Here is a 27,230-nt window from a genome sequence, read left to right on the forward strand (position 1 = left end):
GAATGTTTCTCCTACAAATAGTCTTTAAAGTGGGCACCCTCAGATAGAATGTTATTAATCCTGAGTCGGACTTGGGTTCAGGGTAAGTAAACAATGTACTTACAATCCATAGGGCCATGTACAACTGTCTGCCTTGTCTTTAACTTTTATATACTGTTTACCACTTTTTTGGCTTCTATAAAGCAGGACATTACCTTAAATCTCAGCTATGAGGTACCCTTTTGCATCTGGTTTTAAACATCAAAACAACCAACCCCCTAACTCTTTTGGAAAAGTGCCCCCAAGGCCCTCCTAAAACTTCATGATGCTTCCTTACAGAGGCAAACTGGAATATGATCTGGTCTACTTCAGATGCATGGTCCTTGTTGATTATTACAGTCAAGGAACTCAGGAGCAGATTTGACGTGGCCAAACTTTACAACCACCAACCCTACTCGACTGCTCTTTGTTTAAAGAAGAAGCTTGAAAACACTTTGGATAAATTAATTTTTGTCATAAAACATAGCAGCAGCTATTTATTTAACCCCTATATTAATGCACACAAAACCTGCCCCAAACCATTAAGTGTATCTACACAGAGGAAAGGCTACATTCCCCAGAATTCCCTTTCTTAAAACACTGTACTTTCTCAGGCAGCAGCCTGACTGAAACCAAGAGTAGGGATGTAGCGAACTGCCGACAACGCCGTTCGCGAACACCGGCAAAAAATGCGAACGTTCGCGAACACCCGCTAAAATCGTTCGATTCGAACGATCGAAGGATTTTAATCGTTCGATCGAAGGATTTTCATTCGAATTGAACGATCGAAGCCATTCGATCGAATGATTTTCATTCGATCGAATGCTTACAATCGTTCGAACGAATGGAAATCGTTCGATTTTTAGCGGTCGAACTAATTCGAATGGTCGAATGGTCGAACGCGAACTCAAAATGCGAACGTTCCCAAACGTTCGCGAACATTCAATGGACGCGAACGGTCGAAGTTCGCGCGAACTAGTCGCGGGCGAACAGTTCGCTACATCCCTAACCAAGAGGAATATGGATCCTGCTTTATAGAAGCCACAAGCAAAAAAAAAAAAAAAAAAAAGAGCTGCATATTAATAGGTATCAGGGACACTTTTTATTTAAGTTTTACAGGGCTGAAATGAAACTATTACTTATTAAATGGCCATTATACTTTCCCAATAATGTCATGTCTGCAGTGAAAGCATACAGGTAGGTCTTTAGTGGTTTGCTTTCCTTGTTGTCTGCATTCTCCAGATCCTCCAGCTTTCAGTAGAATGTAAGCCCTGACAGCAGGGTGAATTTTTGCAGTTCTACTATTTCTTTAGCTTTGGAGAGAGTGCAAGTCACTGTGTGTCAAAGGGGAGTGTCAAACAAGGAATTACTACATGAGACTACCTTAGAATGTGGTGCGACTCTGCATTTTCCTTTTCTTTTCAACATGCTTTAAAAGCTTTGCTGGCACAAATCGTCGTGTCTCATCTTAATAGAAACAAAACCAACAATTTGAATTAATAACTTATAATGAAGCCTGAAACTGAAGTGTGTGTATAAATGAGTGTGTCAAATCCTTGACATAAAAATGAATACAAAAACACAATGATCAAGCCTTGAAACCAACATTTTAAAAAATATTAAAAACATTGAATACATGTTGCATTCTCTTTATGAATGATGCTGCCAGCATAATGCCCACCCACATACAGAAATGGTTGTCTTTGGTCAAGATTTGTATGAGTAAACCATTTTCCTCACTCTGCACATCAATAAAAATGATTATAGCTGAGGATAGTGTTTCTCCCATATATATATATCAAAAGGTTAATTCACTTGCAGTTCAACTTATTGCTGTAAATGCTGTGTGGCTGCAACGAAAGCCTTATACCAAGAAGGTCTGAGAAGCTTTAGCACTATAGGAACATGGACAAATTGTGCACAAGACAGTAAATCTATGGTGAGTTAAATATGTGCTTTTTTTTCTTGTTACAGAGATCCTGAATGGAGGAGTATACCTTGGACAGAATAAGTTCCTTTGCTATGCTGATACTATCCACTGGCAAGATATTGTACGCACTCCGAATGCTACATTGGTCCCGATGGCCAGCAATGCAGAATGTAAGTTAACATCCACCGTAATTTATTAGTTGTTTTAGTTTTGTGAAGTAGAAGTCTAGACCACAGTTAATGATTTTAGAGGCAGTGTGCAAAAAACAAAAAAGTCTAGAATTTAATATTTTTTGCACTTGGCACATTGTCTTTCCTGTTCCGCCAGTCGCTGTATTCCTTTAAGGAGCACCGAAGTCTGCAGCTGTCTCAATGAATACAGTGCTGCCTGCATTCACCAATGTTGTATTCATAAGGGTTGGAAGGCACAGAGGCATTCCACCACCTTCCCCCACCCATCCATGACTTGTGTGTCATTCATGCAGTGCACACTTGCACCCCCTAGTGATCTTGCAGTTTTGCCCATGGAGTATAGCAAATACTTCCCACACAAACTATATATAATGATCAAATATATGGGCTTATTTACAACTGCAAATACAATGTGCAAAGGGTTTTTGGACCATGGTTTACCCACAATGCAGTGTTTTCTCCACATCTCCAGTATCATTGCATAGCATTACATTCACCACAATTGCATCAAAATGAACACTGCAGGTGTGTGTTCTGAAAAAGGGCATTTTTTTGTCCACAGTTTATCAGAGTGGGGATTGTGCCATTTCCAGTGCTCGCCCTTACTATGACATGGGGGCAAGTCTGCTGTGTCTATTGATGCAGTCTGCAGAATGAATTATTGGTGGCAGTAGCTCTAATGTCCCTCTGTGTCAATAGTCACAGTTGTAAATGATTCAAAGACAAGAGGGGTCAGACATACTGGCATAGATTGTTCTTATATTGTTCAGATGTTTTCTGTATACTTGACAATTGACTCCATCGTCCATTTATTTTTCTGTTTTCTCATTCCCTTTTTTCTACATTATTTAGCTTTTCACACTTGAGTCCTTGGTGTTCTTCATTCCTGTATTTCCTTTTTATCACCATATATTTTCTTCTTTGTCTTCCCAGTTAAAATGTTCTTATTTCCCCATTTTCTGATTTCCTCTGCTTATACTGAGGTGCATTTGTTGTGTCCTTTACAAGATATTGACATATATCTGCAATGTAAAGTTAGTATGTTCATTTATTTTCTCTACCATATCAGCTAGATCTGGCTAGACCAGTTTTAAAGCTCCCACCCTGCTTTGTCTATTAATTCTGGCACATTGGCTGGATTCCGCTTAGGAAAAGGAAATTGTCCATGGGGTATTAGGTATGAGGAGAGAGAACTGTGTGGTGTCATTGATTCAGAGGGACTTGAGAAAATGTAGTTGGTAGTCTGAAAAGCCTCAACAGCACATATACAGAATATAAAAACAGTGTCATGACCCTTGCCAGTAATTGGTTAAGTTGGTAAAGGGTGTTTCACTATTATGAAATATGAGCATAAATCACATTTGAAATGGTCAAGGACAGAGTTAATGTCCATGGTCAAAAGTTAAAAAGCAGAGAATATGAGAAGAGGCTCTTTATAATGAGTGTTATTAGTGTAATGAACATAGACTTAGAGAGACTGCATCATATATAAATATAGCTGAGGAAGGGGGTGGAGAAAAGATTGTTTTACTGATAAATTGAATAGAATATAGAGAACATTTTGCACAAATTGTTTTATTGCTTAAGATCGTATATTCCCTTAATATCAATGTCTCAAGTATTTAACTTGAAAAAGCTTTATTATCATAGCAATATGTTATGCAATCTTACATTCAGAATTCCACACGTCTCTCTTTCTCCAGCTGCCACTGCAACTTCTGATAAACAAATTCTAAAATAAGAACACGAATAATAGACATTTGCAGATTCAATTTTTTCTTGAAGTGTCGACAAGCACTTCTTTGGGGGAGTATTGGCCATTTTTACAGCTCTTGGCTCACAGTTTCATCTGTTGCAAATCTCAGCTTCAAGTAACTTGGGTTAAAAAAAGAGCACCAAAAGCCATAACATTTGCTATTAAGAGTAAACTATATAATTATGTCAGATAAACTGATTCATGGAAATATATATATATATATATATATATATATATATATTTTTTTTTTTTTTTTTAACAATATATTAGCTTTTAGAGCTTTACACACATTAGCTGTACAGCCCTATTCAAACCCTGCTTAATGCTAGTCCTATCTAGTGTAGTAGAACAGCCTCTTTACCAGCTCCATCCTAAAGATGTAGGAGATACCAATAATCATTTCCATCTTCTTCCTGCACCTACCTGTTATACAGAGACAGTGATATATAACTGTTATTGCTTAAATATGGCTGTGACAGAATAGTGACAGACATTTAAGACGTGACTGGAAAGACCCAAAAAGGGCCACACTAAGGACCACAATGTAATAGAGTACATTGCTGCTTTAGCAGATATAAACTGGCAAGTAAAGTGTACTAACAATGAAGGATTTCCCAGTATAAAGTCTGGAGTGACTGGATGTCTAACAGAAATGCCAGAACCCAACTTCCTGCTTTGCAGCTCTCTGATTGGTTACCATTCAGTAAACAATCAGTGAATTGAGGGGGGCCATATGGGTTATAACTGTTTGCATGCTGAGGATCAAAAGCAAAAGGAAAAACGCATTAAAAAAATTACATGGTGGTGAATTATCCCACCATTTTTTACAATACATAATAAATATACCCCTACACATGGTTGGACTGGGGGGCTCGCAGCATTATGCGGATCTGGGCCGGTGGGGCCCACAAGAGCTGGGGTCCTACCGGGTTTTTTTCCAGTGTCCAGTCGACCCTGCCCCTAAGAGTTAAAGAGCAAAGCAGGAAGTTGGGTTCTGGCTATTACATTAGACATCCGGTCACTCTAGCCTTTATAGATGGCATTTTTGGTTAACTAACTATATTAGAAACATTTTTTATTTTACACAGCCAATCTTTTTACCCAAGTTTTATTTATATATTGAACTGTTCCTTTAATATGCCTTAGCCATAAGTCTGTGTCTGGTTGGGGTTGCAGCCCCTCCAAGCTTTGTTGCAATGCCCCTGATCATAGAGCAGCACATCTAAGCTACTGTAAGGTACAACAATAGTAAACGTTTTGAAACAGAAGCATAAGCAGGTTTAATGGAAAGATAAGAGACTTTCTTTGGCTTACACAGCTAAATCAGCAGAGGTAATTAGGCCACAGGGCCTTTAGAGACAATCATGTCCCACAGCTGGCTGCCTCAGTATATGATTTCCTCACTCTAAGGTGCGTATAATTAGTGTCAATAAGCCAGGAGGACTCTTGTGGAGTGATATTCTTTTGCGGGTATTATTGTCCATATATGTTGACAATGACCCTCCTAGCTGGTTGATATTGCTAATAACATTGTTTAATGGCACTTATGTTCAGTTACTATTGCCTCTTTAGCAGAGTGTTTCTGCTGGTGCCTCGCAAACCTTTTGGTCCTTTGAGGCTCCGGCCCAATTTAACTAGATAGTAAAGTGATGTAGAAAGCTGCACTCATACAAAAGAAAACATAGCCCTGAGCATCTGCTTAATATTCTACATCATATGAGTGTCATCAATTAAATACTTTTCATTTGAATAAGAAGAAAATGAATTTCTTATTTTTCAAAATACAAAGGGCTATTACATTACATGTATGGCTGTCTCTGTGCAGTACAGTGCATAAAAGGCAGAGGCCCATACCATTTGTAAGTCTTTGGCATGGATTCTGGAGAATGATTAAATAAACCAGGCTATACAAGTTAATGATCCTTTAAAATAGTAATCGATTATAACAGATAATTAGACAATAGAACTCCAAACATGTTGATGTTTGATAATAAGAGAAGGTTAAGGGGGAACTCCGGCTTCCAAACCAAAATGTTATATAGAAAGCCACATAACACAGAAACCCTTAATATGCCCATCACAGTTCCGTTACTAATTAAAATCACGTTTGCAGGGAATTGTGGGGTTTGGAGGATGCAGGCTTAGGACGGCTGGCTGCTGATACAAAGTAACAGTAGTCAGCCAGCTCAGCAAAGTAGTCAGACAGATAAGCAGGAGAGCAGGGGGCTAAGGAATTGTTCCAAACCATTAAAAATCATGAAAAGTCTGCATATTTTTTAATTGATGCATTGATTAATTGATGTGTACAATATATATATATTATATATATATAAGTTGCTTGAAATTATGTTTACTTTTCAACCCTTTAAAGAATGAGATTCCTCTAAATAGTTTCATTTTTAAATTAGCAAGATTCTTGTCCAGCTAACAAGCAGGAACCCCACATCCTTGCTGATTGTCCACTTGGGCATTTTGCAATTGGTATAATAATAAAGCCACCGACAGCCTTGCCAGTGTGAGCTTGCAGTCTGTTGAAGTTTGAAGTGACCGTGGAAAAATGGCCATATGGCAGTAATGCATATCTTAGTGTAGGGAAATGTATTTACATCTGTGAGTTCTAGTAACCCATAGGAACCAATCAGTAAGTAGCATTTACTGGTCTACTGCTGTTTGCATGCAGAATATATACTAAGTGATTGATATAAGGCATTTATATATTTATATTATACCTGAGCAAATATTGCACCTGTTATTACAGTGATCACAACAGACTGTTGGTAGAAATAGAAAACTGGAAAGCTCTGGTCGCACAGTTGTTATTTTACTAATTACTATATACCATTGGCTGTTCACTGTAAGCTTCCTATGGCACCTTTTTTTCCAATGTCTACAAATTTGCAAACCTTTATCAAAACAATACAAACTTATTCTAGACCTGCCAAGTCTCTGTAGATAAAAAAAAGAGAAAAAAAAGGATGGGAAAGGATCTGTTTCCTATGCTGCAGAGAGCAGATAATAGATGCCGATGTGTAAGGTAGCTGCAGATGGCAAACATGCTGCAAGAAGGAGAATAAAACATGATATTAAGACTAATTTATTATCTGCAAATGCATGTCATATTATAGCAGGAACATTCTCGGCAAACTGTTCACTTGTCAAATGGATGTTTGCAGTTGAGCCCACAGCTTTTCAGATCCAATTAGTCACAGAAAAAGCAATCACAGGCGAGACACCGAACTTTACCATTTGTCTTGTCTTTGGAAGGTTGATGATGTTGTACATGGGGGATAATAGGGGATTCACAGCTAGAATATATCCACTGATTTGTCTGACATAAAGGCCTGATAATGTGAAAGGTCCCTTGTCTTCTCTTAACAACCGCTACCCGTTCATTCTTTGTGTCACTATCCTGGCTGCCTGGTGCAATGTATAATGATGTGCTGAGTGATTTACAATGTATTATTTAAGCTTTTTGCCAATATCTGGTGTTTGTAAATCAAAGAAACATAAAGTGTGACCGCAGAGGAGAACCGCTTGCCCTTCCACTCTGCTCTATTTAAATGTATTTTTATTACTCAGAGCCTTATTTTACAGGCACCTCCTTATATTTCTGCATATGCTATGCCTGTACACTTTATATTGTCTCTCTTCTTTTGCATATTCTGCTATCAGTCGCTGATTATACCAATCAATGTTTAATTAGGACATCTTGGTGGCACAGTAGGTAGCCTTGCTGGCTGAACCAGGGTTGAGTTTTGATGAGGGCACTACATCCATTGAGTTTGTGTGAGCTTTCTCCTCATCTCTAAAAACATGCAGACAGATTATTTGGTTACTGATCCTAATGTTTGTGAGCATGTAATTGGGGACATGAAATGGTTAAACCCACAGGGACAGGGACTGGTGGGAAGAATAAGCCATTTATTTGCTTCTTACAGATATTATTATAGAATATTTATAATTTCTAAACCATTTAGTATAATTTTCCACTAGGATTGCAGTAAGAGATGTATATGTCCATATACTCATTAGAGGCATAATGACTCTGGCCAATAGGTATATTATAGCTTCATTCCTTGATACCAGAGAACAGTTCACCCACTGATTAGTATAACCATCTCAACCCTGTCACTTCAATGAATTTGTACTTTAGATGTAGAGTACCACTACCCAATATTTTCATAGATTATCAAAATCATATGAAAAAGCTGTGTAGTGCTGTAGAACAATTTAAGGAATAGAGCAATCATCCCCAACTAGTGGCTCACCAACTCATTGGATGTTGCTCTCAGTGGCCTCAAAGCAGGTGCTTATTTTTTCAATTCCTGGCTTGAAGGCAAGATTTATATGATAAAAAACTGTGTGTTCTGCCAAATAGAGCAAATCCTATTTTATCAGATAAGTCAAGCAAAATTAACTTTAATTACACAATATAAATTATTTGTATCGTGTTTCCTTCAGTCTGGGAATTCATAATTATAGCAAGCAGGCAGGAGCCATTTTGTGGACACTGTTATTAAGGCAAGCCTTGCATCATCTCAGAATCTTGTTTGTGCACCAGAATGGGGGACCTGATGTCCATCCCCATGCCCTGGCTACACAATTAAATGGTGAAGAGACAGGGGGAATGTGGGGAGAGCAGTGACATCTAGGAAGAGCTGAATGGAAAGTGAAAGTAACTGTCTGCCTGCCTCTATGCCTACGGCATAGAGTAGCGGCAGACAATATTTGATTGACAGCTGAGATTTTTGAATGAGTTTACAGCTATGAATGATTTAATAAAAAATAGAAATCAGATTTCATGTTTAATTTGAAAAGGACTTTTATTATACAGATTTTTGTGTCTGGGTGACAGGTCCACTTTAATCTTAGTCTCCTCCTGTGGGAGCAATTTACTGTGCTTGGAACTCCCTTATGTGGTGTGCTTGGTATATGTTAAATTGGGGTTAAAAACTGACACTTAAGCATGCTGGCACTCAGCAAAGAACTTGGGACATGCAGTCTCCACTTGTGGCACTTTCCTGTACATTAGATTGAGTTGATTACTTTTCATTGCTCACTTTAAAGCAGGAGCCAGCCATTACAGCTGACATTCATCTGTTTCCCAGACTATCCCTTAGTGTGCTTCACTAAATACCTCTTAAGCTGGCCATAGACTCAAAGATCCGCTCGTTTGGCGACATCGCCAAACGAGCGGATCTTTCCCCGATATGCCACTAAGCGGCATGGCTATATCGGGGGTAATTCGAACGATTGAATTACGATGCGCCAAGGGGCTCCGACAGGTCGGTCGGTTAAAAATCAAACCTTCCCGATCGATATCGTGGCCAGATATCGATCGGGAAGACCCGTCGGAAGCCCCCATACATGGGCAGATAAGCTGTCAAATCGGTCCAAACAACCGATATCGGCAGCTTTATCTGCCCGTGTATGGCCTCCTTTAAACATGGTATGTTTAAGAGAAAATTGCAAACTCTAGCCTAATTTCTGTGCCCAAACAGGGGGAAAAAGGAAACCATGGCTACAGTATAAAGCTTAATATCTGCATTTTGGTGAACATCTTTGACAATTGTCTTTCTCTCAACTGCTCCTAGGTAGCACAGGTACCATAGGGTTAATTTCAACTTCCCTCTTGGAGGCAGGATGACCGAAAAAGCAGTACACTATTCTCTTCCCGATATTATCCCCTCCTACTTCAGTTTTTTGTCATCCTGCTCCCAAGGAGATAGGTAAATTTGTCATCTCCCCTTAATTTTCTCCCTAGGTTTGCGTGCTGGCTAGGGAGATTTTCAGTTAGAGGTATGCTGTTACACTTCCAAGGCATGTGCTTGATGACTTCTCCTTATTAGGTAGATTATGTAGCCCCATTTATTATACCCTAGCATTACTAGGTCACCTCATTATCTCAGACAAGCTGTCGCTTGACAAAGGGGATTCCTCAACTGACCATTCGCTTTCAGCCATCCCACTGAACCCCATTATTAAATACCTTAATGAAGCACGAGGAGACAGAAATGGAGTAAAATAGCATTTATTCACATTTTATCAAATAAATAGGACTTATCCCCAAGTCAATATTCAAAGCCAGAATTCCATAAGAGATTGCTACTATTCTCTGCTGTTCCTCAGTGAAGAATATAGATCAGCACTATGTCATTATATCCACCACTGAGTATTAGGCTGCCTCTACCTACAGAGAGGATGGCCCCAAACCTGCTACCAGCAGGAGCTGTATCTCCCACCATGAGAGAAGTTCAGCAGCCCGGCTCCTGCTTGCATACAGGGACAGTGGCAAGTGGCCACCCTTTTCCCATATCCGCCCCTCCCTCAACATGAGCTCTAAGTACCTTGTGGGCTCAGGCAAATCAAGCCTCGATGGCCCAGGTCTGCCGCGTGGCCACATAGTCCTACATACACACGTTCACCAAGTTTTACAATTTCAATATTTTTGCCCAGGTGGCTTTTGGCCGAAAGTGTTGCAATGAGTTGTTTAAATGTTTTCTCGTGCTCCATGTTACCATGTAATCCATGTTATCAGGCCTTTTTTGCTGACTCCTTCCTCATCTGTCTCCCACACTCTTGCTTGGGACATAACTCTTTGGTACCTGTAGCGCCTGGGGATGGTTGAGAAAAGGGGATTTGCTACTCACTGATAAATCCTTTTCTCGGAATACTGTCCAAGCAGCACAGGGAGTCCCATCCCTATCTTAATACTCTCTTACTGCTGCTCTCCTGCTTGGCAACTAAAACTGAAGTAGTAGGGGCTAATATATGGAGGAAGGAGGAACAGCTTTTTCAGTCATCCTGCTCCTGGAGGGAAGTCAAAATTAACCTTATGGTCAGGGGCACTGAGCCAATGAGGCTAGATGAGAAACTCACCTCAGGTGGTAGCACCCCACTGGCTACAAGGGGCGGGAAAAATGCAGCTCCTGGTATTTTAAGAGACTAATTTCCAATTTTCAAATTGAGAATTTGGTTCTTCTAGTGCAGTGAGTGCAATTGCACTTTTCTGTGCTAGCAACTTGGGCACCCCCGACCTTCCTGAACCCCCTTTAGTGCCAAAAATGGTGCGAGGAAGTGGCATCCACAAGCTGCCTCAGACGGCAAAGGGGCTAGAATCGCCCCTGCCTATGGTACCTGTGCTGCCTGAACGGTACTCCAAGAAAATAATTTATTGGTGAGTAGAAAATCCCCTTATGTCCATAATCATAAACTATTAAGTGGAGGCAGCCTGCAAGTCTGTAGACTCTATTAGAATTTCGATAGTGCAGGTGTTTCAAGTTTATCTAATATGTTCTGTCTTTGCCGGGAATATATTTTATTTTTTGCAGACTTTTGTTGCCCTTTAATGACCCAGTAGAGGGATTGTGCAAACAATATACTTTAACTCTTATAGCTAAATCTCCCTTAGCGTGAAAACCTTGATTCCTCCTAAGCCTAGCAGAAGCCACTCCAATGCTCTTGGTTAAGGGCTTAACTGTAACTGTATATTGACCAGAGATTCTTGTCTCCATTCCCAGAGCTGTGGATATGGGGAAAACGGTTGTTGTGATCCTTCATATTGGCACATATTAAGAGCTATACAGATTTTTCTTGTGTGTAGAAAGAGTACATGAATATTTTTTAGCTTTTTAGGGCTATTCCACATTTCATTTTGGAGACCAAACCCTGAGTGCATGCTGCAGATTAATATTTATTATCATTATTTATTAATTTAGCTCTATTAAGTTAGCCTTTTACAATAAAAGTATAAGAAACTGAGGACTTATAGCAAACAAATAAACAATAGTTACTCACATTTTCAATTATTAGGGTTTGTACTGACCATCATTTTGCCTGTTGTTATAAAAAATATGTATGGCTTTTGTTATTGATTGAATTGGGTCTACAGGGAGCAAGTGGCGATTTGGATGATACTTCAGTAGCCAATCTCCTTTATCCCATTCACTGTGTGCATGCAAGCTGGGTTATGGATCTGACTTAATAACAGGACACTAGGCAAATTTGATGTAGTGCAGTAACCCATGTCAACTAATCAAAAGATTGCTTTCAATCCTATACCTGCCTAAGACTTAACAAAGTGGGTTTCTGTGGGTTACTGTCTAGGTTCAAATTTGCCGGTAAATGAGCCCTAGTGCCTGTTCTAATAAAGTAATGGTTCTAGATAAGGGGCTATAGGTACTTCTCTGCACACAGTTCTTGAAGTGAGGTTATATTATTGTGATTAGTACAGAGATCTACAGCATGTGCCTTGAGTGCTGTCCACCCACCCACATGCACTTTCTCCCCCAGGGTATTTTAAAAGTTCCCTTCTCTAATTTTCTAATGCTCTTCCTGTGTTTGCTCTGCAGTGAGGGGCTAGCACTCCTCATAACATACAGACTGATTCAGTTGATGGATACATTAATACTATCTTTTTCCGTATTATCCCATTCCTCTTGTATTATTCATGTGAGTTCACTTGTTGACCTTAATGTACAATAAATACATTGAAATCTGATTTGATATATTATGTGGATTTATTTTGCAATGGGAATGCATGGTATTTCTACTTTGTTTCTATTCTTCTTGGGTTTTGTTTGCAGTCTAACAACCATATTATTGTGTTAAATGAAGATTATTTTCTGCTAAAAAGCTTATAAATTGTATTCTATTTATAACAAAATCTTGGAAATGAATATCACATCTCTTTAGGCTTTACTGGAAAGGACCTGTCACTGTCCATTGTGTCCTTTGAAGAGCGCTTGGGTAAAACATTTATGCAGAGAGTTATTTTATTGACCTTGAAAATATTTTAGTTGTAGGTATATTTTCTAAAGGTAATGATAATGCAAACCTTTGGAAAAATGTATGTAAAATTGCTTAGTGGGCTCTTCTGAAAACTTTTTCAAATTATATTAATCATTTTAAATGTGGGTTTCAAGAAATTATCACTTGTTACACTGCTTATGTATTGAATTTAAATGTACATCTCCACCTGCTGGTCATTTTGGAAGACTGGAAAATCTAATGAAGAAAGTCTTGTGATGTTGCTTGGCACCTGAGCCCTGGCAAGTTTTTATGTTCTCTTGTATATACATGGGAACATCATAAGAAAGAACTTGCATTTAAGGTGAACACAGCCCTTCTTCCTGCTGGTCTCTCTGTATTCATAAGGAGAAGGCTTGGGGTGAGAAGTGTAGATGTCCCCCATCCTGCTCTGTACCTGCCCTCTAACTTGTGTGTCTTTCAAACGCGCAAATTAGGTAGAGCTGAATTATACATATATATACTAAAAAGCCCTATCCTTAATGTCTGCAATAGGACAATTCTGTCTTGCACCTCCCAATGCTGCGCTCTGCACCTTCCTCTAAATTAAACAAGTGCTTAGTGAATAAGAGCTAAGGGGTTTGATTTTGCTCACCTTAGAGTTTTGCATTTGTAAAGACCCATTTGTAGCATTTTCATTTGTAGCTATTCAATTATCAATTAGATGCAGAGAACAAAGTTGCTGCACTGTTACATGGACGTTATATCTAGCAACTAAATTGCCCTGCTCCCAACAGACTTAAATTTAGTTTTTAGCACACTAACATCCATACTTTGCTCTTGCCCATATGCCTGCCATCAACTGGGTCTGCTGTAGGTGGTTTAGTCAATTTTTCACCCAGGGGGATATACAACAACAACATTTTACATTTAATTAATTTTTCATGTAGTAAGAACGGGGGCTCTGGCTGGGAACATCTTGGGCCCTTCTGCTTTCATGAAAATAAGGGAATATCTAGTGGCTTTTACAAAGGGCCTGCTGTGCAAGTAATGCGTCTGTGGGTCCATATCAAACTAATTTTATTGGACCCAAAGATTTCTGATGGTGACCATGGTCATGCACCAGGCCCTGTAACTGACTATAGGACTGTCTGTGCAGATAATGAAGAGCAGAGATCACATCTAATATGTAAGGTAGTTTGCTCAGAAACACTCATAGCGCCAACAGTGGGTGAAACCCACTTGCTCCTGCATGCCAATAAAATGGTTGCACAATGACACAGACAGATATCCAGCTCTAAACCTGCAGCTTTATGCTTTTATAGGGTTTATATATATATTATGAACTAAGTGAGAAAGGAAACAGGATCTGAACAAAGGTTAGCACTTCCAAAGAAACAAGTGGAACTGTTGCTTGTGCTCTAAAATAAATCCTCAGTCACGAAGCAGGAACTATTATAAACAGCTAACAGCAGAAGCTGACTTGTGAGATTGAACCCCATGAATAACTAAACTATTAGGAAAAAAGCAGAAAAACCCAGCCACTTACAAAATTACAAAGTAACAGCAATAATGCTTGTGTGTCTCTCTCAGCTGGGGTGCCCATTAAATCAAGGTGGAATTGTTGGTCAGGCTGGATCCAACGTGGATAAATTAAGGCTTTTATTGGCAGTGCCCTTTTGTGGATGTGTTGGCTAGTGCAGTCACCTCTGTCCTTCCCTGTGTCTCAGCAGAGCTGTATGAACTACAGGATTTGCCTGTACTTTGGGCAAATTAAATTTGTTGTCCTTGTGGATAGCAGCAGTGTTCAAATAAAGCCTGGCAGAAAGTAAATCACAATAAGAGGAGAGGGTTATGAATAAGGATTTGTTCAGCTCTCAGAGATTGTATTAAGGGCAGTGTGTGTGTGAAACTGGGAAACGAGCTGTGGAGAACATACAGGATTCAGCAGCACTGGAGTGGGTATCAGGAGCAAAGAGCTACATTAGAAGTGTCACCCAAATGAGTTTAGAAATTGCTTCTGCTCTTCATTTCCTCTCACCTACTTCATGTTACTTTTAAGTTTTCTAGCTGTGTCAGAGGCACACGTTCGTTGGACAATTTGGAAGAAGGACATTATATTGACTGTGACGGAAATCTTCTCCATTGAATATATTTGAACATATTTGAAAATGTTTCCACTGATAAAGGTGCTTATGGGCTACCTTTCTAAAGCATCCCCCTTTTTTATTTTATTTAAAGGAGTGGTTCACCTTTAAGTTAATTTTTAGTATGTTATGGAATTGCCAATGTTAAGCAACTTTTTAAATTGGTGTTAATAATTTATAATGTATTTTAGAGTTGTTCCAACTTTCGAATGGGGGTCACTGACCCCATCTAAAAATCAATTGCTCTCTAATGATACACATTAATTGTTATTGCTACTTTTTATTGCTCATGTTTCTATTCAGACCCTCTTCTATTCTCTTTATCAAATCAATGCATGGTTGCTCGGTTCATTTGGACCCTAGCAACCTGATTGCTGAAACTGCAGACTGGAGAGCTGCTGCATAAAAAGCTAAAGAACTGAAAAACCACAATAAAAATTGAAAACCAATTGCAAGTTGTCTCAGAATATCACTTTCTACTTCATACTAAAATTTAATTCAAAGTTGAACAACCCCTTTAAAGAGAGTCATGCAAGAAATGATGTTTAATTCCTGAGATGGAACCAGTAAGTAGTATTTATTTGCAGGTCCACTTTATACAGGGGTAAAGTCTGTTCTGTTGCTGAAGCCCATGACGGGATGTCAACATGAGGCATTTAGAACTTATAAAATAAACATATTCCTGTATTTTATAGAATAAAAAAGTAATAGTAAAAGTATTGAGGATAATTTTTCCATTGGGTTATTGGTTTCTGTGGATGAAATTCTATTTTGCATTGTGGCTATTAAAAGCAAATATGCATAAAAATCAGACAAGGGGAAGCTTCTACCCCAACCCCTTGTAAGTTCTTAAACTTTATACAAAAAAGAAATGAAAGCCCTACAAACTCCCTACAACCCCTTCCTCCTAGAGACCAGCAAGGCAGTGCAACATCAATCAACATTTTCTTCCTTTAAAATAAACTCGCAGGAACTAGCGGCCTGGCGTCTGCAACTAAATTTCCCTCCTCCATTTAAATTTTTTTTCGAAAGACTAGATTAAATTGCTTATAGCATAACCGTATTATGATTTTCAAAAAGATATAGAGGATACACAAACTGATAAAACCATTTAAAAATTATGTTAGACATCCATTCACTTCCTCAGTCGCACACCTATATGTTTATGCTGGGTATCGTTAAGGAAGTCATTCATCACTGTAAAAGATATAACTGTATTGTGCTGTAATTAATGTATGTTTCAAAATAGCCACGGCAAGGAATTTGATAAGATTTAACTGTACAAATGCTGCTTCCTTTGCATTTTACATGGAAACTAGTGATTAACACTGCACTGCTTGTAGGTTACAGGGGGTTTGAGATAAAAATCCATCAACACATCATCTGTTTATTATCACTGACTGTAGTCTGTGGTGCTTAAAGCAGTTGGCTGCAGTATCAACGGTATGTTCTATCGGTCAGACTGGGGCTCATTTATCAACACTGGGCAGATTTACCCATGGGCAGTTACCTATAGCAACCAATCAGTGATTAGCTTTTTAAAGCCAGCTGCAAGAAGAACAATGAATGCAGCAATCTGATTGGTTGCCATGGGTTACTGCCCATGGGCCCAGTGTTGATAAATGACCCCCAGTGAGTTTGGATTGACAACTAGTAGTGGTGCAGTAGGGATGTAGCCTTCCTATATGGTTGTTAGTCCCCATACAGTTTACTGACCTTTGATAAAAGCCTTGTTTGTGCAGGAGGGGATTTTGAGTTATTTAGCTTTTTATTCAACAGCTCTCCTGTTTCAGCATTCTGATTGCTGGAGTCCACATTACCCTAGCAACCATGCATTGATTCAAACAAGAGACTGGAATATTAATAGGAGAGGGTCTGAATGGAACGATGAGTAATCAAAAGTAGCAATAACAATAAATATTTAGCCTTACAGAGGATTTGTCTTTTAGATGGGGTCAGTCACCCCTATCTGAAAGCTGGCAAGGGTCAGAAGAAGACAAATAATTAAAAAAAACTATAAAAAATAAATAATGAAGACCAACTGAAAAGTTCTATAACATACTAAAATTTTACTTAAAGGTGAACCACCCCTTTAAGTGAAGAGAGTGCCCTGGGATAAGATCCAGCTCTAGATGAAATTTCTGAATCGTCTGAAGAAGCAGGATAGGCTCTTACTGAAGCAGTTCTCAGCCTTCTCCCTCAAGATCACATATGTTTATCACAGTCAACACAAAAGCCTCACCTATCTGAAATATCACTATAATTGACAGTTGACTGACTTTCATTACAAGAGTCCACGTTTATTATATTTCATTGTATAACCTGTTACCATGTCAGATCTTTGTCCATTAAACTGCCCAGAACATTAGTTCTGATAAGAGCTGGTAGCAGGGGTGTAACAACAGAGGAAGCAGACCCTGTGGATCTCAGGGCCCCATGAGGACCTGATTCATATACAATTTCAATAAATATTGGGAAAACAAGTAAACTTCTAGACATTTTAGGGACCTGGAAAATAATTCGCTATGGGTCCCAGTACCATCGAGTTATGCCACGGACTGGTAGAGAGGAACCTTTATGTCCCCCATGCACCCATGGCTTATATGTCCACCTGTAAAATAAAATTGAGAGGCTCAATTAGTAATAGAATGGCAATTCTGTAAGGGAATATGCTAATCTGTGCAAATGTTCCAATTAATGCTTGTTTTCGCAAGTCTTGCTAAATTAATGCAACTCTCATACTCACTGTAACTCGTGTCATCTGGTACATTTCTGCGACACAAGAAAGCATATTAAACTCTGACCCGCTGAGCAATCCAGTATGACGTGGCTGAGTGCTTTCCCAGTTACAGTCACTGTGCCATGCACCACAAAGTTGTACGATTGAGAAAAGGAAAAGTAGAGGTAGCGGGTTCTACAGTTGGATAATTAACCTTCCGGCAGCCTGAAGATCAGAAGATAAGTAACACAGAGCTTAAGATAGAGAATAATTTCTTTAATTTTTTTTCTCTTCCTGTGTTGCACAAAAGAAAAGGCAATGAATATGTAGCATTACAATAGGGAATGTTATACAAGGACAGGCATAGCATTGCCCGCAGGCCCAGACTGTGCAGCTCTCATGTACAATGCTATCTCTTAGCTTGTTAATACTCAGCCTCCATTCTTTACAGAAATTATATTTTTATTCTGCTGGGCTATATCTGGTTATTTCCCATAGGTTTTTTTTAACCAAGATCAACTTTTTTCTTAGATGAACAATGAAATCCAAGTTTAATGCCTGTACAAGGTTAATCCCTTCCAGTGAATTACTTAACAATGAATTTAAGAGTCTCTGATGGAAAGTGGTTAAATATTCAATCACTGTGATACTAAATACAGTTGTCCTATTAGAAATATATACTGTATACTTGATTTATATTATATTGTATTTATTTATATACTGCAGCTTAACAAGCCAATGCAGTCCTATCCAAAGCTTGAATGGGGCACAGTTAATATTAATCAAAGGGAAACAATTCCACCCATTTTGACATAAACTGATCCAGTTGAGCTTATGTAATAAAGGTAAACTTCCAAAAATAAATATATAGGAACCATTTCCAAACCCCTCACAGAATCATTCAACCCCCTTCACATCTTGTACCATTGTCAAGTGATGGATTCTGGGACTTCTGCTTTCCAGACTATTTATGCACCTCCCACAATGAAAAGCAGATGGAGTTCAAGTGCCAGAATAAATCACTTTGCAATGGAACACTGAAGTGAAGTAGGGGCAGTATGACCATGTCAGCCTAAGGGTGGTTAGAAAATGTTTCCTACTAAACAGTGAAACTAAATACATTAGTGCCAGTAGTTTCAATTGCAGAGGCTTTACTGAATTATGAAAGTAAATTGACAGACCAAAAGCTGCCATTAGAGAGGTGCAGTCAAAGGCAACATATGCAGATTCTAGTATTTTTAATCTGAACTTTCTACTGCCATCTCCACAGCAGATATGACAGACCAAGCCTCCTGTCCTCTTTGCATACTGAGAGTACAGAGCCCTCAGGGACACCGAGGAGGACTGTTATGTAGTTGTCAGTCATAGAGTTAGTGTCAGTTAAAAGGGTAATTCAAGATCTAGGCAGATGACATAGAGTGGCTGTGGATTGCACATTGTAGTTCCTCCATAAAATAATGCACCTGTGACTTATTTTCTTCTGACAGTCATCATTCATACAGTAGTACAGTGATCCCCTGTGGCTTGCAAGCAATATGTTGCTCACCAACGCCTGGGATGTTGCTCTCACTGACCTCAAAATAGGTTCTTATTTTTGAGGCAAGTTTTGGTTGTATAAAAAAAACAGACTGCCAACCTAAGCCTCCCGTAGGCTGCTAGTCCACATAGGGCTATCAAATAGCCAATCACAGCCCTTATTTGGCATCCTGAGGACATTTTTTTTATACTTGTGTTGCTCCCCAACTCTTTTAACATTTGAATGCGGCTCATGGATAAAAAATTTGGGGACTCCTGCAGTAGTGGATAAGTTATAATTATATGAGAATTGGACTCACCTAAAAGATGCTACATACCATATTTAACCTCGGCCTAAAGCGATAAGCTAAATATGCTCTTCTCAGGCAACAAACCATATAGTACCAGCTCTTGTTCATTAGCAAAGACTCCTAAACTGTATTCCCTTGCTGTTTTGGATTAAAATGATGTTACCCTATAGGAGAATCTTGATCAACAATGTTTATCAATCAACGTTTTACCCATTTCTTCTATTATTGATGTTCAATTCTATTTGACTGTATGACTTTAAAGCCATGCAGCAATATCGAGTCTGTGCCCTCAGAGGTGGGCATATTGTATCTAGTTGGCTCATTTCTTACTCCAAAATATTTAGATTTATCCGATCTAAAGAAAACTGATGTTTTCCTTTGCAGTCATTACTAATTCCCTCTGTTATAAATCAATTAAGACTCATTAGGTTTGTGTATGGGGCTCCACTAGTCTCCTAATAATAATTATCATTATTACTGATTAAAGTTATATTATTTGTGCCAGATGGATCCTCCCCCGCACCTCTACCTCCCTATTCCCCCCACCCATTCTGTCAGATAGAAATTATTTTACATTATGTTGCTATAATGAGTTTATGATTGAAATAAACAGATGGCCCAGTGACAGGAAATTATACATTGTTAAAATCCACATCAGAACCATTGAAGAATGTTACCTATGGGCTGATTACCCCATAAATGACACAAGGGAAACAAAATTTCATCTCCCTGGGAGTTAATGACTCATTGCATTTAGTTCTCACTAGGAATCACTTTAAAAGTTATGCATTAATTCCCCTATAATTATATGTGCATAACAATGATGGCAAATATGGTCAGTTTGCGTATCTTTTACCTATAAAAATAGAATAATCCTTATTAACACCTGCAGCTTTAAATAATTGCTGTTTTGTTCTATTAATAACATTTCTATGTTTTATAATGTAATTTGCAGGTGGCACAGTTATTGAAATAGTAATGTACATTGTTATGCCTAGGCGGGTATCATTGTGATCCATTTGTTTATCCCAATGTCAAGACACACACAAGCGGTTAAAGTGGACCCGTCACTTCCACACAAAAAGCTGTATAATAAAAGTCAGTTTCAAATTAAATATAGGAACCCAAATTCTCTTTTTCTTTATTAAAACACCCATAACTGTTATAAACTTGTTAAAAAATCTCAGCTGTCAATCACATATTGCCTTAGGCTTAGAGGCAGGCAGGCAATTAATTTTGCTTTCCATTCTGCACTCTCCACATCCCCCCCCCACCATACAATTGTGGAGCCAGTGCTTGGGCATGGCCATCAAGTGTCCTATTCTGGTACATAAACAAGATTTTTGTGTGATGCAAAGCTTCCTTAATAACAGTGTCCCCAAAACAGTGAAGTTTATTTTGTGTGGCTAACATCATAAAATATAATTTGGAATTATTTCTTGGGGTGACAGGTCCCCTTTAAACTGCATAGATTCATTTATTTGACCTTAAGCCCAATGCAAGAGCACTCTTGCCCATGCAGTCAAATAGCCAGAGTTGGGCACACATATTAAATGGGGATCTTATTACTCTCCAGGCCAGAATAATAAATTCTCTTCCAACAGGGACTGATTTTAATCTTTATGATTGATTTTTATTATCACTCTCTATTTATATAGTACCAACATATTCTACAGAGCTTTACAGAGGTTCTATATCATTCATATCAGTTCATGCCCAAGCATAGCTTACAATCTAAGGTCCCTATCACATTCACACACAATAGGGTCAGCTTTATCAGTAGCCAGTTAAACTGCCTGTATGTTTTTGTAGTTGAGGAAGAAAATCAGAGTACCCGGATGAAGCAATGATTACTTTTGTACCTGAAAATGTTGCGTACCCCCATCACTACCTTCATAGTCATACTTCTCAACATTCCTAACTTAAAAATTGTTATATTGTTGCCTTGTTCAACCACCTTGTGCAAATCAAGGCAAAACATTGCAAGCCATGATTTTCACTATTTATTATATAAGAAAAAAAGGAATAACCATCTCAAACAGGCCAAGAAGTCAGCAGGAAGTGCAACATAATAATCCTTAATTTGTTTCTCCTCCAATTGCATTTTTTTCCTTAATGGAGCTAAAGCCATCTGAGATTTTTCTTAAATATGAAAATTACAGGGGGGAAAAATCATATTTGTGCAAAAAACTTTGATCATGGCAGTTGCCCTTATCCAATTTTATTGAACGTGTTTCTAGGATATGTTCTATTCATTAGTAAATTTAGCCAGATGCCTTTAGAGAACAGTTAATCTTTAAGTACTTTAGATCAGGTAAGGAAATGTCCACTTTAATTATTAGAGTCAGTTTCCATGTGGTCTAAGATGTTACATTTTCATTTGCTCTTCCTACACTGTCAGAAATCTTTCCTTGAGAAGAACGCTAATGAATTTCTTCAGAATAGTGGCTAGACTGGTATTAAAAAGAATGAAATCGAATTACATTATATGTAGTGTTACTTCTTGCTTAGAAAACTAAATTCTTCATTTTGCCTTGCAGGTGGGAGGTGTCCAAAGTCATGTATGGGACGCTGCTGGGGTCCATCAGATCAGCATTGCCAGAGATGTAAGTTCAGCTATTTTATCGACTTGGGGAACTAGGTCCATGAAAAAAATCTGTGTATTCTGGCACATGCCAGAGGGGCTTCTGTAAGATGTCAAAGGCAGTCATTATTTATAGGGCTGGTGGAGGCTGTTTGGTAACCAATGTGTTTAGCACTCCATAAATCATGCACAAGTAGGGGAGTACAAACCTAAACCTTTTCCCGTTTGCCACAGCTATAACAATAGTATGCCAATTTAAGAACATAATTGACTGACACAATGTTTTGTTCCAAGTTTTGTTGCAGTTAAGATGGAATTCTGGAGTAAAATGCTTGGTGAAAAAATGAGGAATTGTGATGATTTATTTGCATTATGCTTTTTGGCCCAGTAGTAAATGAGGTCTACTACTCTACAAGTTCTTAATAGCTTCATAAAAGTATCCATAGATTATACATTTCAACAACAAGAACAGTTTAGTTTCTTCACTTTTTAAACACCCCTACACATTTGTAGATCAGGACGCTATTGTGTAGAATGCAGCTCTTGGGAGCCTTGGGGTCTTTGTGTGCTCATGAGTTTTCAGTCCCCTGTATGTGACATCACACATCCAATGCAATGTGTGCCCTACTTATGTTTTATACTGTAGGATCATATAGATATGGTATAGGGGACCTAGGATTCAAATTACTAAACTCTAGTAAGTATGGACAGATCTTGTGCCAGTTCTGCACATGAATTGACCTTCAACATTTATTTACACAACATAAAGAAGCTTAGACTTGTGTAGGCAAAAAATGCATCAAAACATAAAAGAAAATTTAGATAGGAGTCTATATTTAACATCATAATACCTTGCACTCATATTCATATTGAAGGTGCTAAATTAGTTACAATGGGTGAAACACAAGTAGAAACCAGATTTACCAGCCTGTGATACATTTCAGCACATCTGCACAGGATAACTGAATAAAATAGATAACTGTAATATTTTCATGCAAACTCATTTTGCCAATAAAAGAACATTGCTCATATATAACTGTCCTGGGGGAGATGTCATATACTGTACTATGAAAGTATTCATAAACTCTAAGACTTCACAAAGAAATGATATAGCAACAGAGTGCCTATAACTTTGTAGGGAAAGCATCACAGAGGAACATTTTATAAACACTTACAAATTCCTGTAAAGCAGTGGTTTGAGACTTTTAAGCTCCATTGATGGTCCAACCTTTGGTCAGGGCCCCTTTAGTTCATAACTAGGTCATAAAGTAGATATAAGTTGTGTGTCTTCACATTGCCTTGAACTGATCTTTTAGGAAACGACCATTCAGATGTATTAGAATGTGTGGTTGTACTGATTAGTGCCCTGAAAAACCATCAGTCAGTGCTGTTTGTAAGTTTAGCTGTAGTAAAGAGACAATTGGATTGCACAAGGCATAATATCAAGACTATATATGTAGAGTCATGTAACAGCAGAACCCTTACCCTGCAGTGTCAAAGGGTCATTATATAACCTCAGTTAAATGTCCAGATTTACTGAAAGCAAAGTAGACCTGCAAAAAAGTTAATTGTGGGACCCTATTACATGCAGACAAGCAACACACGCATCTGCCAAATTTATGGGACAGGATAACATGAAAAAATGAAAAAGAAAATATGAAAGTTTGAAAAATGTTTCAGTCCAGCAAGAGTTTGGCAATTACAGTTTATTATAGACACCTATTAGAGTTTTCAAAGGTACAGTTTATAAAAAGACAAAAGCAGTCTCGATCAATCCATTGTAGTCTGGACCTCTCCTTGCAAGCGACATCTTTAATTAAAATCTATGTATTGTGCTAATAACAGAGCGTGTTCTCAAGTCCCTCGTATTGATTTAATTTGTTCTCCTGCACTGCGCTTGCCGCACCAGAGTAAGGTCTGGTCACACTGTAGGATGAAGGAGAGCATTTCCATGGCATTGGATTGATTCCCCTTAGTCCTACAATGCAGAATAGGATTTTATTGTACCGTGATGGTCTGCATTTTCTGAACATGCAGTGGGGCATCTCAAGGCTGATTGTTATGCAACCTCTGTTATACATTCAGTTCCTGCCAATTATGTATTGTTCAGAAGGCCCATTAACACTAGAGAGCCAAAAATGGCCACGTATCTTAGCTGCATGTGTGTTCTTTATGTTTTACTATCTAGTAAACATTTTTTTTTTCAGTTAGAGAGATCCTCAGTAGTGCAACTTTGTGTATCAGAACATAAGTTACACATTAAAAGATATATCTCTATTGTTCATTCATGTTCCCATATTAATAGTGGTATAAACATACGGCTCAGCCACAGTTTACTACAGGTCCCTCTACATACTCTTACATATTATCAAGGGCTAAAGCATGCTGGGAGCTGTCCATCAACATCAGGGTTGTATTCTTAAGCAAATATTGCTGGATACAATTCCTTCCATCTCTCCAGGGTCACAACTGACACCATTAAAATGCAAAAGAATTCTCCAGCTAGAATCCCACCTGATATGTATGAATTAGGCTTTATGTTCTTTGTTCCTGCAACTGAATCTTAAAGTATTAAACATAGTTTTTCTATCAGAAAACAACTCAACACCAGCATATCCTCCCTCCTGGTTATAGTATTATATTATACAGCCAAAATAAAGCAATGCTCTCTGTAAGTAACATGGCAACAAGATAGCTGATATAGTGCAGGTGAGCAGGATTCTTACTAGTAAATTCTCTTGCATTTATAATTGTTTTTTTTGTCAGCAGCATTGACAATTGGTGAATTTCCTTGAATGTGTAAATATATTTTTGGTATATTCAGGGGAAGCTCAGTGGGACAGTTTTATAGAGGGTATAGATTTGCTTTAATAATCAGGCTAAAGTCCAGTTGCTTCCTTCCCCAGCCCTTCAAAGCTTCATGCTGCAAAATGTCCTCATAGCCAGATCCATAGCTAGGAGAAAAGGCCAGAATTTCATCATCTAGAATGTCATCATTATAGTAGCTTTTTTAGAAGCCTAAACCTCATTAGAACATTGGTTCTTCTCTGTTCTGTTGGGGAAAAGTGTAGAACAATGGTTGTAGAGGGTAGCTAAGTTGCAATCTAGGGAGAATGGTTTTTATACCTCCTGGATAATCATGAAAGCCCATCCTAAAGGTCAGTTAAGTTGAGATTTGGCATGGACAATTATCAGCTTTTCTAGATATTTTAGAACTATGGCCAAATGGCTTATACATGTACTGTATCTGTACCCTTCTTATGATCTACAGTGAGTCCAGATCAAATGCTGGACTTCAAAATCGGATTTGAGCCTTAAACGTCCACAAACCACTGCTGTAGACTACTGTTTGTAGGGCTTTCAGAAAAAAAATTAAGGGTGCTTTTCTACCAACAAATATATGTATCTGGCAGGTACAATAAGCAACATGGTAGGAATTTTTTAAGTAAATATTAACTTTGGGTATCAAAGATTTGGGTATTAAAGATTAATCAATTAAAATATTGATGCTATTTGTGCTTGATATAAAACATGAGCCAACCACCTGATGACTTGATTGTGATAATGCTATATAAGGAGATATGTTTCTTCTTTTTTCTTATAATGACATTTCAAAGCTTGGGCTCCTTTCTTATTATTCCAAATTTGCATTATTGCAGTAACCTTTAATAACATACTGTACTTCCTCTTTCTTTGTCGCTAGATTCAAGGCTGATCCTGGTATCTGAGAAAGTGTAAAATATGCTTTTGACAACCAAAAATTTGGGTCTTAAGGTGACACCTTACCCTATAGCAGAAATGTCCCTAATATACTTCTCAGTATAAATTGCTGATTGGTTGCTCTTAGACACAGCACTGATACCATTTAGCACCTGTGTTATTAAATGAGCCCTTTCAGCATAATAGACACATCTTTGGGTATAGGATTCAGAATTCAGAACAGAATATAGCAGTCAGAATTTATGTGAAAAGTATGAGAGGACATGTGGACTGTGTAGCCTATTAATGTGCTACACAAAATGTATAGATTTCCTAGTACGACCAGTGCTTCCTGCTCACATCTGCTTTCCTTTCCTCCTAGTGACGAAGACTGTGTGCGCAGAACAATGTGATGGCCGATGCTATGGTTCTTATGTTAGTGATTGCTGTCACCGGGAATGTGCTGGAGGCTGTACAGGACCAAAAGACACTGACTGCTTTGTACGTTGCCTACAATTTGTCTTTCCACCCACCGCAGCCTGCTCCTCATGTTGATTTAATATGCAGGCTCTTGCTGAATCTCCCCACTCATCCATTTTCCTCTCAATGTATCTCTTCGTTTAGCTCCTTCATATATTTTCTCCCGTTCCTGCTCATATTACACATCAGCCTGCATTAGCCTTGGCAGATTTTATGAGTTTTACAAATAAGAATTTGAACATATTTATGTGCTAATGCATATGATTTCTGGCTTTGGGGAGAACACTTTACAAATTTTAAAATTGCCATTTAGCGGTCTCTCCTCAAAACCCTGCCACCTGCTTCATAAAATATTCTACTTATAGGTATGTACTAGCTAAAGTGTTCTAGAAAAGTGTTTAGGAACCACTATGGGTGTTGTTGTTAGCACAGGATCAAGCAAATGATTGTTTTTAACAGAGGCAGAAAGTGCATTTGCCCTATGCCTCCAGTCCTAGAGGATCCCTTTTGGCCTGGAAATTAGGTATACCAAGTGTAAAGAATGTCTAGATAAATACATGGATATCATATATAGTTTAGATTATTGCAATCTGTAAATAATGTCTATCCAGAGGTCACAGGCAATTACATTTTAAAGAGTTATTTGACTCGTGTTTATTGTCCGTTTAAAGGAAATGTAAAGCCTAAAAATAATTTAAAATTAATAGAACAGGCAAATTACTCATTGGAGGAACCATTTGCAATTGGGCCGCTGCCCATGGAGGACTATGGGAAGTATTTATCCCTTTTAAAATATGGAAATATCTTTATGTATCATAGCTTAGTCTGTCAGATAGTGTAACCCTGTTTTGGCCTTAACCGATGCTGTGGCTACTCATCAGGTAGAACATGTCCCTCTCTCTCAGCTGGGGCCTCACAATTTGGTGTGGAGAAAGGTGTGGTGCTGAAAAAAGACACCTCTCACGCTGCACTCATTCAGAATACAAATATGCCAGAAGTTCTTGAACAAATAACAGATGTTTATTTAGGATACAAGGAGGTGTACTCTCATACTACAATATATCAGATGAGGTAGATGGTTGCAGTAATATTCATTTACATGACATTATATATATATGCTGGCAGCACTTTG

The 27,230-nt window shown here is 38.3% G+C and overlaps 1 protein-coding gene across 2 annotated transcripts in view; it reads left to right on the forward strand.

The window, feature by feature from the left end:
* The window catches only part of erbb4.L (erb-b2 receptor tyrosine kinase 4 L homeolog), a 493,453-nt gene that overhangs the window by 322,675 nt on the left and 143,548 nt on the right, over positions 1-27,230 (forward strand). For both annotated transcript variants that reach the window (NM_001095592.1, XM_041575725.1), the window contains 3 exon segments: positions 1,993-2,118; positions 21,876-21,941; positions 26,001-26,119. In NM_001095592.1, coding sequence (NP_001089061.1) covers positions 1,993-2,118; positions 21,876-21,941; positions 26,001-26,119 — 311 coding nt within the window.

Source organism: Xenopus laevis, chromosome 9_10L, assembly GCF_017654675.1.
Source record: "Xenopus laevis strain J_2021 chromosome 9_10L, Xenopus_laevis_v10.1, whole genome shotgun sequence".
NCBI lineage: Eukaryota > Metazoa > Chordata > Amphibia > Anura > Pipidae > Xenopus > Xenopus laevis.